The following is a 15,535-nucleotide window of genomic DNA, read 5'->3' as shown; positions in this document are numbered from 1 at the left end:
ACATTACTTTCCAAATGGATTTAACTTAATTGAAGGTTAATTTGTCAAAATGTGGCTTGGAGCAAACTTTAAATTGAAAATCCTGGCTGTATACCCAACCTTGGTGTTACCATTCCCAAGGACAGAATATATGTTTAAGCATTTTAATGGTACTTGGCAGAAGTGGGCTGATGTATAAATCTGTATACACCAAAATGTTTACACCAAATGCATAAAGTTGTGATGAAGTCTTACTTTTCACAGTGTGTAATTTGTGCTGTGGAGCCAGCAATTGGTGAACATTGTAACATTAAGGGAACAGTCAGTTCCAAAGGTTACTCCATTCCAGCTTCACTGCTGCTTGGAGTATACAGTTGTCATGTTCGGTACCTGCCCAGCAATAGGGTGGCACTTATTGTAATGTTTTCAATTGATCACTTCCAAACAGGTCAGGGGTCATCGAAGAATAGTTCCTGGGTCACAGTCTGTGAAGTTAGCAAACAAACCCATGCAGAAATAGACTGCTGAAAGACAACCAAACTACATTGGCTCTGTGTAGTTGGGGTCAGTGAGGAGCCAAGAGCAATTGGATTGCTCTGTGAAGTCAAAACTCAGGAATTTCTGGAAATCAGTCAGTAGCTAAGTGTTTGAGTTAAGGCTCAAGGAAGTCCTGGAAGCCATAATGGATTGGAAGAAACCTATACAAATCCATTGTTTGAAATGCAATAACAAGCCCACCATCTTCCTGCCTGGTCATTACCATGACTTCTATATGCGGTCAGTGCTAACCACACAATTCATTGGTTACATGAGTCAGCAAGGAGCCTTGTCTGTGCTTCTTAAAGAGAAGGTGCCTTTTAGCTGGAACAGGTGTTAGAAGTGATGCAGAGAATGTATCTTAATTGGCAGAAATATAGCACAGCATAGCGGACAGAATGGATTCTAGTGTTTTCCAACACTGCATTGAGGGTCTTAATGGAAAAAGTGCAGGGGAGGAAAGGTGCTGTGTAGCTGCAGAGGATAAGAAGTAGGTCAAGTAAATGATCAGAAAGCAGGGAGAGCAGCTACTCAACAGGTGTCTGTGTCAGCAGCCACGTCCTAGTATCTGGATGCAGTACCCCGAAATATTTAATACCGAGAATGATCTTCAAATGTCATAATCTACCAACCACACAATTATTTCACTTTACTAACTACCCATTAGTTATTCATGAATTAGGACTCATACATTAATTGCAAACTACACACCCACATTTGACAGCTTGAACATGCTGTCAGGATTTCAACTATGATAAATAAATCAAACAAGCACATTGTGTATTAGTTATTTTGGAGGATGGATGCCACATTTCCAGTTTTTTTGTTGAAGAATATTTTACAAATTGTGGGGGGAAGAGGCTTCATGCTGTACTTCCCAGTGCTGACCACCCAGTATTGATGCCGTAGCCAGCAATGGTATCTTCACCTAACCTTCCTTCTCATATAGAATCTACTGATTTGCATTCTGTAAATGGTGTGCATATGGACTGCATACATTTTCCCCTTCCCCCTTGCTCATCCCTTTACCACAGCTATTCCCTCTGTACTAAACATAGAAAGTATTCGACAAACTCAGCAGGTCTGGCAGCATCTGTTGGAAGTTTCAAGTCCATTGTAAAGTCCAATCTGGTCAGGCAGTGGAGGAATATCAAGGGAGCAATACCGAGGACATGAAGTCAGTATTGATGTCACATTCTAGGCAACCAGTTCAGATAACTGACAATGTACATATCTTAGAGGAGAAATGAGAAATGGGACGTGCACACAGCAGGCTGCTGGGCATGTAAAGGCCGGGTCAGTGACAAAGATAGCAGAGGTACCATCACATCAGAGTTTGGTGTTGCACATGGAATTTGGTCCTGAAGACCTGAATGAGTGCTTTGGATCAGGCTGAAAAACAGGTCAATGAGCATACAGAACAAAATCCTTAGTGTAGTGGGAAACTTGTCAGAAAGTCTGCCTTCAATATGAAGGAAGATAGAAGAGCATTGCGTTAACTTAGAACAAGGATTTGAATAGAGTTTGGAGCTTATCTTTTCCTGAAAGAAATGGTGGCCAACTCCATGAACACATTTGTGGACCTAACCATGATGTCGCATCCAATGACTGATGTCTCAGCTCTCAAGGCAGAACAACAAATGTGTGTGTACGCGTGCATGCACATCACAGTGGAAGCTCATACTGCTCTCACGCAAGCTCAAACTGCTTGGCCCAGGGTGCAGGTTCCAGCTTGCAGTCCAACAGTCCAGCAATTTGTTCTCCCAAAGATTACTAGAATGGAGAGGCATTGCCCCAAGGGAAGATCAATAGTTCGATGAAATATAAACCTTCTGCTTCTGTAGAGGTGACACCATGCTGACACCACTGCCACTCGGTCAGTGTCCTAGCTGTTATCCAACAATTCATGTACTGCCTCCCAGGTCGGGATGGTTCAGTTGAAAACTGAGCGCTATTTTGTTGTTGTAATTATCCTTCCATAGAATGTAAATGAGCAATATTCTTATATTATCTTAATGGTACATAAACCAAGTATATACTTGCCTTTATTCAAAGATCTTCAGTGGATTTAATTACAGCGGAACTAAAATACACAGAACACAGTAATTTAGACAGCGTCTCTGTCTCATGTGCTACAGTTGCAGAGTGCTTGTACTCCTGTGATAATATCCAGTTACTTCTTCATGGGCAGTGGTAGTACAGTTGTTGATGTGCCCTGAGGTTGGATTTGTGGCCGCAGCAGTAAGGATGTCCTTATTGAAGAGTAGGCTTTTCACACATTGTTCCTTGCTGAGATTCAGACATGCAAATTGCTTCTTGAGCACCGTGAGCATATATGGCTTTCTCCTGAAATTCAAACTATCCATTTTTTTCAGCCATTCTGTTCCAAAAAGCTTTACTAGAGTACCTAGGCTTGTACACCATCTCTAGATTATTATAACTTTAACCAAGTACAGTGCAGAAAGCATAAAACATTCAGAAACAAAAATCAATCATCAAGTAAGTAGTGATTATCCCTTTAAACAGAAATAGAAGATGTTCTTCTTGCTGTTTGTTTATTTTACAAGAGAGGGCACTGACTGGAAAATTGAGGTCCAAAATAGCTTATGATGCCATGTTGGCATTAAATTAGCACTGCACGCTGAGTGATATTATGATCTACTTGTTCTGCATACTTCTGGTAGATTTTAGCTTTGCACACATTCATACGGTAACCAGTGTGTGAAAAATGTCCATATATATGTATTAGATATTGTTTTGGTCTCTGAATTGTATCTGCAGTGCCCAAATGACCAGCATTATGAAATGCAATGCCCCAGCACCAGTTATTGCAAAACTTAAACAGAAACCAGACAGAACCATTTCCATCAATATCAATCATTTGCCTATGAAATACTGAGTCATTCCTAATCCAATACATGCTGTCCAATTTCACAGGACTCTATCCTATTATTGTATGGAAATGAGATTACCTCCCTCCATCAGTGTAATACCTTCATGAAAAATAATGACTCAATATACTTTACTGTGTTTTCCAGAGGCCATGTTGTCAGTATCCATTGACTTGTCTGTCATGGTGGTCATACCATATATCTCTAATGATCCCTTCTGTCAAAATACCAATAACTAGTAATAACTAGTTACGTGAGGAACTGATCAATATACCAACATTATTTGACTATAGTGTAAAAGGAATACTTAAAAGAAGGAATGATCATTGGACTCCTGTTTGATTGTATGAATGTGTTAAATTATCAGCTGTATTACACTTGGATATGGAATCTTTTGATTAAAGAAACAGAATCTCAGCTAACCTTCCCTACTCCTGATCATTTTCCATTAACATCTGCTGGAATAAGCATGGCTCTGATCACAAGGTGAGAATAATATGGATTCTGGATTTACAGCCTTCATAGTCAGATGGCCAGCTGACATTTACCATTACCTCATCCTTAAAGGCCATCTGAATGAAGTATAGAAGGGTCCCATGATGTCACTATCCATAATGGAGGATAGCTTCACTATCACTTCGCTTGAAGTCTTCATTCATGCTTCTTAACAAGAGCCAGTCCTTGACTAATGATCAAAGGCAGGAATCCTAACTAATATTTGTTCTTTCTTTCATAGCGTAGGTTCCTGAGGTAAATGGTAATGAATGTGCTAAAGCAAACACTGAGGACCCATGTAAGACCAGTTGCTGAAATTTGAAGATGTTGAGGAACCTCCACTTACAATCAACATAGACCAACTGGCACATTGTTGTGCTGAAATGTGATAGTGAAACATAAGCATAGCATTTAGCTCATACCAGACCACTGCTCAAAACAAGCATTGGACACAAATAATTAAGATTAAGCCCCACCTCATTTGGGCCTCATTCAGTTTGATTTCCCAAGCCGCTTGTGCTGATTAGATTTCCAATCTTCAGTCATTGTATCTCTACAGTAGTGTCTAATGGGGAGGAAAGGTGGAAGAAGAAACAAATGCAGGAATGGAGGTGCAATGTAAGCAATCAAATGGCTAGCACAAGGGGACATAGCTTTAAATTGAGAGGTGATAGATATAGGATATATGTAGACAGAGGTAGTTTGTTTACTCAGAGAATAGTAGGGGTGTGGAATGCACTGCCTGCAACAGTAGTAGACTTGCCAACTTTAAGGGCATTGAAATGGTCATTGGAAAAACATATGGATGAAAATGGAATGGTGTAGGATCGATGTGCTTCAGATTAGTTTCACAGGTCACGCAACATCAAGGGACAAAGGGCCAGTACTGTGCTGTAATGTTCTATGTTCTATGTGCAATCAGGTGAATTGGCCATACTAAATTGCCCATCGTGTTCAGGGATGTGTAGGTTAGGTGCATTAGTCAGGGGAAATGTAGAGCAATAGGGTTGGGGAATGGATCTGGGTGAGTTGTTCTTTGGAGGGTCAGCACGGACTTGTTGGGCCAAATGACCTGTTTCCACACTGTCGGGATTCTAGGATGACTAGCTCACTTGTAGCTTCTGTTTTCCGGAATATAACTAGCCCAAAGCTATCTGTATAAGGGCAGCCTAATTATTGATTTCTGTTAAACCAAAGGAATAGTTATGGATAGGGAAAGAAGTTGCACTTATACGCTGCCTTTCAAATCCGCAGGGCTTTCCAAAAGAGGCTGGAAGCAATGAAGCACTTTAGAAGTGTGGTCGATGTACATTAGACATTGAGAAAATGCAATGTCTTTAATTCTTTCTGCACAATTGGAATTAAACATCTGAGGGCTTTGCTTAATTCTATCAATTTGAGATTATATGAATATCAGTGAAGAGGTTTTGTGGAGCAGTTGTATCATCTCTACCTCCAAGCCAGAAGCTCTGGGTTTGAGTCTGATGCTAGAAGATGTTGCTTGTAGAATGTGCATAATGTTCATAATGTGCACAAACAGTTTGATTGCCAGAATGTAAATCCTTTCAATGTGACTGATGACAGCAATGAGGGCAGGAGAGGCTCCCGGTCAGCTATGCTGCAAAAAGCAATGATCGCACATGCAGGACTTTCAAAAGTCTGGAGCAATTCAATGGAAATCCATGGCCCAACTCTCAGAAATAAGGACTGCAGAAAAGACAGACACAGAGATGAAGGGCATTGATAGAATGCCTGTTTGAGCACATCTAACAAATGACCAAGCAGAGTCAAGAGATACATGTCTAAAATATTTTACTCTGGGAATAGATCTATCCCAAGTAAAGACAGGAATTTCTTACTTCGCCAACTGGAAATCAAGGATACAACATTTAATCAAGTTACAACACTATCAAGAAAAACTGAAGTAATAATTTCATAATACTAATGTTGACCTGTCACAAAAATTTGCAATGGCTGCATCCTACTATAAGGACCCAGCTGGTATTTCTAGTGCTGACCTATTGAAGGGAATAGATCAGAGGCAAGTCCTCTTATTACTTATGCTGCTTACCAGGATGGGGATTTGAAGAAGATGCATAATCTGTGAGACTATTTCCTGGGTTCAGGGAGATAGGTTGTCACATCTCCCTACAAACCATATTTTCTAGTGTCAAGGAATCTTTTGTAAGAGTAGATAACAAGGATTTGTTACTAAAATGAGGAAATACTTTGGGGAGTATATAAGCTGAGCAACTTGGACATATGGGTAGGCCCGACTACTGGCAGGGAGTTGGCCAATGTATCTGCTTTTTCCGGCTTTTAAGACTATTGTAAGAGGATATGAGAATGCCTGGTGTTAGGAAACCCTAGCACCACACCAGCTCCAGTCTGTCTTGTGTCAGCGGCCTAGTAGCAGTAAAATTGCCAACTGTGATTAAATCTTTTCCAGGAGCTTTCATTATATGATTTGTCCCTATGTTCCATTTATTAGTTGTCCAAAACATTCATCCCTGTGATGTACTGTTTTCCAATGCCAATCGGCAGATAAAAAAATTCATTCTCCCATTCAATGGTGCTTGACTGTCAAACAGCGACTTTTCATTATGTGTATAGTTGGTAAAGAGAAATATTTAAAGAAAATGACAAAAATACCATATTTTTAATGACCCTATGATTTTTCTCGGATTGTACATGGCAATATCCTGGAGATTGATCTTCACCCCTGTGGTCTATAGGCCTATCCTAGAGGTTGACAAAACCATACACTCATTCAATCTTCACTCATTCAAACACAATCCCCAAACAAGTCCACTATCTGCTATCATCTGGATTACCAAAATATACTGATGTCCTGACAGACTTCTGCTAGAGTTAGACCAGCAAGAGTTTTGGTGCATTTCTTGTCAAAGTTAATATCAAAATCTATCTGTAAAATTTCAGCCTGAGTCCCACACTCAGCTCCATTTTAAAAATTTTTTGATTTTAAAGTGTGAATTACTGAATACATTATAATAATAGGTTTTAACTTTTTTTGTATTCTCCATTTTTCAGTCTTCGCCTGTATCACTTTAAATTTGATTAGGAGCTGCATTTTCCATTGGGAATCTAAACTCTACTCCTAAGATCGTCTTGTGATTTTCTTCAATACCACTGAAGTTTCATAGATCTTTTAGTTTGACTTGGCTAAACTACTGGAACAATTATATCAAATGGGGAAGTGGAATTCAGAAGTTGAAATTGACTCAAGGGATCATTGGAAAGATCAGATGGCATCGTAAGGATCAGGCTTCAAATGAAAGGAGTTATTCCCTTAGTGTCACTCTGAAGGTGAATTTGCTTAGTTCAGTTTTGAAAGGATCTCCCTCCATACTATTGCAAAGGGCGGAAGAATATACTGGGGATGATTTTTCCTTTAAAATCTGTATGCTCGTGTTGTGGTGACTAACACATCACCCTAAGTGCCAAAAAAACACAACCTGTAACATGCCAGTCAGCTCATTAAGCGCTGACAGGTAAGAAAGATTGAGTATCTCACCAGAAGCTGCCAGCCAATCAAAGGCTCTTCGCTTCTGAATCCAAAAGAATTTAGCCAAGGCCTACTCTGTGGGTAAATCCAATCACACAAGTCTTTTTACATTTTATTAACATGGGGTGTAGAGTGGCAGAGAGGTTGGAGGCAAGGGCTTCAGAGGCCGCCCCTTTCTACTCATCTGTGCCTCCAATTGCCTCCAGGTTCATTCAAATGGAGACATCCGGCCACAAGCAATGTAGCATGAGGGTCCAGTCCACTTGGGAAAATAGTCATCTTTCTCACTTCTCCACCAGGAAGATGGGGCGATGAAGAACTGATGTCCTTAAGTGTCCATTAATTGACCACTTAAGGCCCTTAATTAGTGGTGGTGGTGGTAATGGCGGTTCAAGAAAATCACCCAAGGATCTTCTCACCCAGAGCTATATTTGTGAGTTGGTGAGAAGGGGTGGAGTATATCTCCAAGACTGGCTCGAGTGGCACAATGCTACAGTGGTCATGACTGCTGCCTCACAGCACAAGGGGCCAAGGTTTAAATCCAGCTTCTGTGTAGAGTTTGCATATTCTTCCCATGTCTGCATGGGTTTCCTCCCACAGTCCAAAGTAGTGCAGGTTAAGTGGATTGGCCTGCTAAATTGTCTGTTGTGTCCAGGGATGTGCAGAGTAAGTGGATTAGCCATGGTAATTATGGGGATAGGGCTGGGGTCTGGGTGGGCTGCTCTTCAGATGGTTGGTGCAGACTCAATAGGATAAGTGTACGGATTCTGTGATTCTAAAAGAACTGCTTGAGTTATTTCCCCTTCTGTCCACTTCCAGGCAAGGGGAAACTCATACTCAAATACTTAAATCATTATTAATAAAAACAGTATGATAACATTCTTATCACTGGAATAGATGCCGAAAGGCATGGCCAGAGGTTGGTTTCAATCTTTTGCAACTTTAAATCCACCGCATGGAAAGCAGATTGGTCTGCCATTGGGCTGTTTCCACAGATATCTCGGTATATAAGGCCTGCTTGCCTTGGGCCCAGTGCCACCAGTACATGGTGCCTTATTGCTGATTCTACTGGCAGTAATTTGAATCTGAAAGAGTAACATGAATGCAATGAATACAGCTATAAACATCTCTTGTGATTTACCCTACCACTTAAACCCTCCATCATGCCTAATAGATTTTATGTGGCTTATAAAATATTTAAATACTAGTAAAACATAAAAGCCTTTTATCTTATAAAGTGCCCATTACATGGCTTCTTCAGATGTCAATGGTATCATGAAGGCTTGCTACAGTCGAGCTTTAATGAGAGAATAACCTTCCTAGCCCATATTATTCTATAAGCCAGTTTTCAAATGATACCAGGCTCCTTTCCAACCAAACAGATTTATTAACCCATTAGTTCTGCAGTGGCATTCAGTCTTGGCTATTTTATATTAAATGGCAGGGAACAAGATTTCAAATCCCACCATAGCTGCTGGTGGAATTTAAATACAATGTATAAATCTGGAATCCACACCTAGTCTCAACAAGACAACAATCATTGATCATTGTAAAATCCGAACACCTATGTCTTATAGGGAGGGAAAGCCTCCTTCCTTAACTGGTTTGGCCTGCATGTGATTCTAGACCCACAGCAGTGACTGACTCTTAACTGTCCTCTGAAATGGTCTAGCAAACCACTCAGAGCAAGGACAATTAGGGATAGGCCAGTGACACTTACATCCCAAGAAAACAATATGTACACTCACAACCAATTCCTGGAAATTATTCCTGAGTTGAACTAAAAGTTCACAATAAGTAGGAATTAACCCAATTCCAATCATTGAAAGGTGTCAATGGAAATGTTGGAATTATAGGATTGTTTCTCAATAATTCTATTTCCTATGTTTCAACAGTGGCTGCAGTTTAAAAGTACCTAACTGGCTGTAAAATGCCACGGAAAGTTCTGAGATGTAAAAAGCACTTTATAAATGCAGATTCTTTCCTTCTTACCTTTCCCTCCCTTATCATATTGCACAATTTTTATCAGTGGTACCTGGAAGTGTTTAATGGGAAGATAGGTCGGTCAACTTTCCTCGAGATTTAGGAAATTGAGGATCGTTGAGGCTTCACCTTTATTGTCTAGCACGGTGCTAGAATTCATTGATTCAGTTTCTGTCCTGGAACTCAGTGTGAATTATCAGCACTTTAAAGAGTCTGACTGGACAATTGCACATCAGCATTGATGAAGAGTCTGAATGGCTGTAACAGGCAAGATATCTGCTTGCGATAGGATCAGAAAGAAAAGTTACACTGAAGCCAAGATACTTGCCCAGTTCCCCATTGGTCACATGCACTGGCTGCTGTGCAAGCGTTATAATGTGAAGTGTGTCTGAGGTGGAGGTCCCCTATAGCTGGCTGCTGCTTCAGGGTATCTGGCTGCCAAGGGGCTGGAGCTGGTGGGAAATGCACCCTAAAACTGTGAGAAGACCCACATAATCCCTCACCACCTGCTGCTTGTCATCTGCAATGGCGATCTGTCCACGAGGCTGCTGGGAAGGGCACGAGAGTCCAGGGCAAGAGCTGTGCAAGTACACAAGAAAACTGAACATCCCAGAAAGATTGACTCCTAACAGCGAAATCACATGCAGGAGTCACAAATGAACTGACTAACTGAACGAATAGCAAATAATACATTTCTCCTTATTTGTTCATAGAATTTGAGCATCTGTGGCACAGGCAGCATTCATTGCTTATGGATAATTGCACTTGAACGGAATGACTTGTAGGCTATTTCAGAGGCCAGTTAAGAGTCAACCACATTATGGTGTGCCTGGAGTCACATGTAGACTAGACCAGGTAAAGACCACTGTTCTGGTGGTTCAGTAGTTAGCACTGTTGTCTCACAGTGCCAGGGTCCTAGGTTCAATTCCAGCCTCAGGCGACCGTGTGGAGTTTGCACATTCTCCCCATATCTGCGTGGGTTTCCTCTGTGTGCTCCAGTTTACCTCCCACAGTCCCAAGGTGTGCAAGTCAGGTGAATTGGCCATGCTAAATTGCTGATAGTGTTAGCTGCATTAGTCAGTGGGGGGTGGGTTGATGTGGACTTGTTGGGCCTGTTTCCACACTGTGGGAATCTAATCCCCTTCCCAAAATGAGACAAGGATATGCTTTTACTTTTGCACTCATCAGGACACGGGGCAAGAAACAAAGTGGTAAAAGGGGCAGAAATTCATACAGCTTATAAAAAGAGGGTGCTGATTGTTTGGACTATCATCCTTTTAGCATCTGTATGTATGTTGGAATTACATTTGATCATCTTTCACTCTTTTCTTCATTCACTTTCTAACTGAAAATATCATTGACCTTCAATACACCTATAAATAAAAATTCAGACTCTGGTGAGGAGAAAGCTAAAGAGAGTGATGCCATGCACCTCAACTGATTTCCTTGTCTGTAGATGTTAGTGTAAAGTCAGGACTGGTTGAGCTATTGTTGCCGGCAGATCCCATGACATCTCAGCATATTGGTCAAATATGCCTCCAATTTGATTGCATTTATTTATATGTTTGGTTGACTCTTCATTATCAGGGGGAGTTATAAATAACATTAATACTTGGAACTGAACTGGTTGTACTGGTCCTGCATTTTGAAGGATATAAGATAAGCCAGATTCCTATCTCTCATTCATCAGCTTTACTGCTTTTTCCTTCTGGGATATTATTCTGTTGCAAAACCTCATTAAAGTCTATTCATTTCGACAAGTCTACACTTGAAATGAGGTGAATATGCATTCAGTGAAGAAGCTGGCTGAAGCAGAAAAGAGTATAGGTCATGGCACCAGGTTTGTGAAGGAAGCACAAGGCAAAAGCTGAAACTGTTCACAGCAAAGCATGAACGGAAGAACATAGAAAGTGAAATGCAAGATAAGCTCATCCATTAAACCCCTCCCATTCCTCATGATGATTGGAGCATCATGAGCAGACAGTGCAGACTGAATATTTCCAGCCCCTTGTGATGGATCTAGAGTCGGAATGATTGGGAAAATAGGGCTGCCATGTTGGCAGGGACACCTAACACATTTCCACCGTCTTCAAATTTTCTCAGGGCAAGGTGATGACAATGGTTAAGGCTCCAGTTGGGGATAATTTTGTGCTGTTTGCAGACATGTTGCCACCAACAATGTGACTGTAATGCCATGTGCGGAGACTGCCACCTCAGTCAGGTACCCTCGAGCAGCAGAACAAAGGATATCAGAGCTTGAGACTCTGTGATCCAAAGACAAAATCATGGCAGGAAATCAAAGCTCACAGTCCAAATGATTCACTGGAGAAGTGTTTCCTTCATTCTGAGGAGCTCTCATAATCTTTACTTCAGATCCATACCTTTAAAGCCAACTCCATGTTGAATCACCTTCACGGTCTACAACCTTCCTCCCACAACAATACCCATATCGTCTTGAAGGGCTGCTGAGGATTCTGAGCCACTGACCTTTTGATTTGCCCTCAAGGAGATGCCAGGTGGAGAGGTTGACAATTTGGAAGCCATTTCTGGGAAGATTGCTGAATTAGTTTTGCTGCCAACAGACTTAGGATCTGGATCTCCATTTGATCCTGAAGGCTGGGAGAAAATCCAGCCCTAAATGACTAGACTCCTTCATCCTCGTCCCATTGAAACAACAGCCTATTGTCTTGTCTGTTGGACCTCTCTGTTCCTGAGACTAATACTAATGTACACCTGAGATGACAGGAATTAAATCTGTGAGATGTTGAAAGGAGACTAGATTCTCCATGGTAGAAGGTATCGCCAACTGACTATCTAGCTGAAATATCATGATATTCTTGACATATGCTTAGCAATTTGATGATTAAACTTCTTTTAGACCAAAGTTTGACTGTTAAGATTTGAGATATTGCATATTTTTATAGTCTTTAACTAGGGTAGAATTGGTATCCTGCTCCTTTCACATTTCCCATGTTATAAACTGTCCTGAAGTGTGATCATTGATGCTATGTAAGGAAAAAATTATCATTTAACATACAGCAAATTCCTTCTCAGTGTTGTGAGTCAATGCCCGATTAAATAACTCTTCAAAAACTGTAAGAACTGCACTGTAAATCAGAAACAAAAACAGAAGTTGCTGGAAAAGCTCAGCAGATTTGGCATCAGGATTCATAAAAGAGAAAGTTCTGAGGAAGGGTCACTTGACTCGAAACACTAACTCTGATTTCTCTTCACTGATGCTGCCAGACCTGCTGAGCTTTTCTAGTAATTTATGTTTTTTTGTGTGTGTGTGTAAATAACTCTTTAGTTGAGTTTAAGGGTGGGAAGGTTGACAACTGAGAGAGAGAGAGTGAAAGACAGTCATTATTTCCCTGCAACCCAGCTGGGATTAGATGCCAGGTATCGGAAGTGATAATGTTTCTGAGGTATATTCATACCCATTCCCCACCTCTTCCCAGTGTCAAGGCCACAGAGTGTGCTTTTGAATGAAATTCTGTAATAATAAGTCTTTAATTCCACAAACTCAGAAAAGCAATGTTATTTTTGTGAAATGTTGACCAATCTTTATTTTCCTCCCTAGATGGAACAGCAGCCCTCATATGAAATTAATAAGTATATGTACTTGTACTTCGTCATTTTCATCATCTTCGGAGCATTCTTCACCCTCAATCTCTTTATTGGTGTAATTATTGACAATTTCAACCAACAGAAGAAAAAGATAAGTATCTCTTTTTCACAAAATTCAATGAAGAGTGAAATGTTAAAGCCATACGTAGACATGAATAGCATGTAAGCATATTTCATAAACTGTGCATTTACCATTTTATGTTTGCACATGAATAGTGTTATGTTTTAAATTAATGACATAGTCTTTCAGATACTGGCTCTTCGGCTTTAGTTACTCTGTTTAAATCTGATCAAAAGTCACCTTGATAGATTTGTGTGAAATACGACTCTAAAAGGAATCTTGAAGGGATCTAGTCAGGATAGAATGGAACTTGACAGGTTAAGGGAGGAAGCAGAAATTTGGCAAATGGAGTGTAATGTCAGAAAATATAAGGTTTTCCACTTTGGCAGGAAGAAGAGGGAGCAGATTTTTTTTAATGTTATTTGTTTGTGGAATCTGGATGCTGTTGGTTGAGCCAGCAGTTTTTTTGTCCATTCATGACTAATTGGATCAGTTTCTAGTGAGCAGCCTTCTCGAACTGCTGCCGCCCTGGGGTGTAAGGACTGTTTGGGCAGAAGTTCCAGGAGTTGACCCAGCGACAATGAAGGGAAGTTATATAATTCCAAGTCAGAATGATGTGTGGCTTGGAGAGAATTTGCAGATGGTGGCATTCCCATTGTATCTGCTGTTGTTCTAGATGGTTGTGGTTACAAGTTGGGAAGTTGCTATTGAAGGAACTTTGGTGAGTTGCTGTAATGCACCTTATATATATTGCACACTGCTGCTACTAAGCATTGTGATGAAGGGAATAAATGTTGAAGATATACCAATCAAGCAGACTACTTCATTCTTGAGCTTCTTAGGTGTTATTGAAGCTGCACCCATGCAGACAAGTGGAGAATATTCCATCACAGTCCTGACCTGTCCTGTAGATGGTGGATAGGCTTTCAGAACAAGGTTGGGAATGAGTTACTTGCCACAGGGATTCCTCGCCTCTGATGTGCTCTGGTCGCCATTTATATAGCTAGTCCAAGTAAGCTTCTGGTCAATGGTAAACTCCGCAATGTTAATAGTGGGAAATTCGGCAATGGTAATATCATTAAATGACGAGAGGTGATGGTTAGATTCTGTTTGCAAATGCTACTTGTCCCCTATCAGCCCAAGAATGAATGTTACCCAGGTCTTGCAGCATATGGGTTGCTCCAGTATCTTAAGAGTCATGAATGGTGCTGAACATGTGTGGTCATCAGCAAACATCCCCACTTTTGACATCATGATGGAGGGAAGGTCATTGGTGAAGCTGCTGAAGATGATTGAACCTAGGACACCACTCTGAGGAACTCCTACAGAGATGTCTTTGGACTGAGATGATTGGCCTGCAATAATCACAACCATCTCCCTTTGTGCTAGGTATGACTCTAAACAGAAAAGAGCATTCCCCCTGAGTCCCATTGCTTCCAGTTTTGCTAGGGCTCCTTGATACCATACTAAATCAAATGCAGCCTTGCTGTCAAGGGCCGTCACTCCTTGAGTTCAACTCTTCTGCCTATGGACCAAATTAGGAGCTGGGTTGGCCTGGCAGAATCCAAGACTACCTGTGGTCAGGTTATTGTTCCCTCTCAATTTAATTAAGAGTATTATTTAAATGGAGACTGTTGATTATTACATTACAGATGGAATTGAGTGTCCTAGTATATAATGACATAAGAACCACGAGCAGGATCAGCACTTCAGCTCCTTCAGCTTGGTCTGCCATTTAATATAATCTTGGTCAAGCACATCCCAGCCACAACCCTGCCCACTCTCTATATCCCTTTAACCCACTATTAAATGTGCATCTCTTTAAATGTGTTCATTGTCCCAACATGCACCATACTCTAATAACATAAGAACCATGAGCAGGATCAGTACTTCAGCCTCAAGCGTAAGAATTACGAAGGCTAACAAGTCCCTGAGAGAAGAAATTCCTCCTCATCTTCATCTTGAATATGAGGCCATTTACTTTTATACAGTGCCCTCCGCTTCTTGATTGCCCACAATGGGAAACATTCTCTAAGCATGTACCCTGTCAATCTCCTTCAAAATCTGATATATTTTAGTACGGTCATTGCTTAGTCCTCTAAACTCTAATATGATTTGGAGATGCCGATGTTGGACTAGGGTGGACAAAGTTGAAAATCACACAACACCAGGTTATAGTCCAGCAGGTTTATTTGGAAGTAATAGCTTTGGGAGCTCCGAAAGCTTGTACTTCTAAATAAACTTGTTGAACTATAACCTAGTGTTGTGTGATTTTCAAACTAAACTCTAATTGGCATAGCCCCAAACTGCTCAACTTTTCCCCTTAAGGTGAGCCCTTAATTCCAGTGATCAACTTAATTAACTTTTTCTGAGCTGCCTCCAAAGCAAGAATATCCATACTTAAGTAAGCAGACCAAAATGGTAGATAATACATCA

General features: G+C 40.8%; 1 protein-coding gene across 3 annotated transcripts in view; it reads left to right on the top strand.

Annotated features, from left to right (window-relative positions):
- Positions 1 to 15,535, top strand: part of LOC122539987 (sodium channel protein type 4 subunit alpha-like) — a 189,059-nt gene that overhangs the window by 157,035 nt on the left and 16,489 nt on the right. For all 3 annotated transcript variants that reach the window (XM_087977901.1, XM_087977899.1, XM_087977902.1), the window contains one exon: positions 12,992 to 13,129. In XM_087977901.1, the coding sequence (XP_087834027.1) occupies positions 12,992 to 13,129 (138 nt within the window). The remainder of the gene's footprint in view (positions 1 to 12,991; positions 13,130 to 15,535) is intronic.

The sequence above is a fragment of the Chiloscyllium plagiosum genome, unplaced genomic scaffold (assembly GCF_037043375.1).
Source record: "Chiloscyllium plagiosum isolate Xiang-an unplaced genomic scaffold, Cpla_swu_hap1 HiC_scaffold_32, whole genome shotgun sequence".
Taxonomy (NCBI): Eukaryota; Metazoa; Chordata; class Chondrichthyes; order Orectolobiformes; family Hemiscylliidae; genus Chiloscyllium; species Chiloscyllium plagiosum.
The sequence above is the reverse complement of the archived record's forward strand: the minus strand, read 5'-3'. Positions and strand labels throughout refer to the sequence as shown.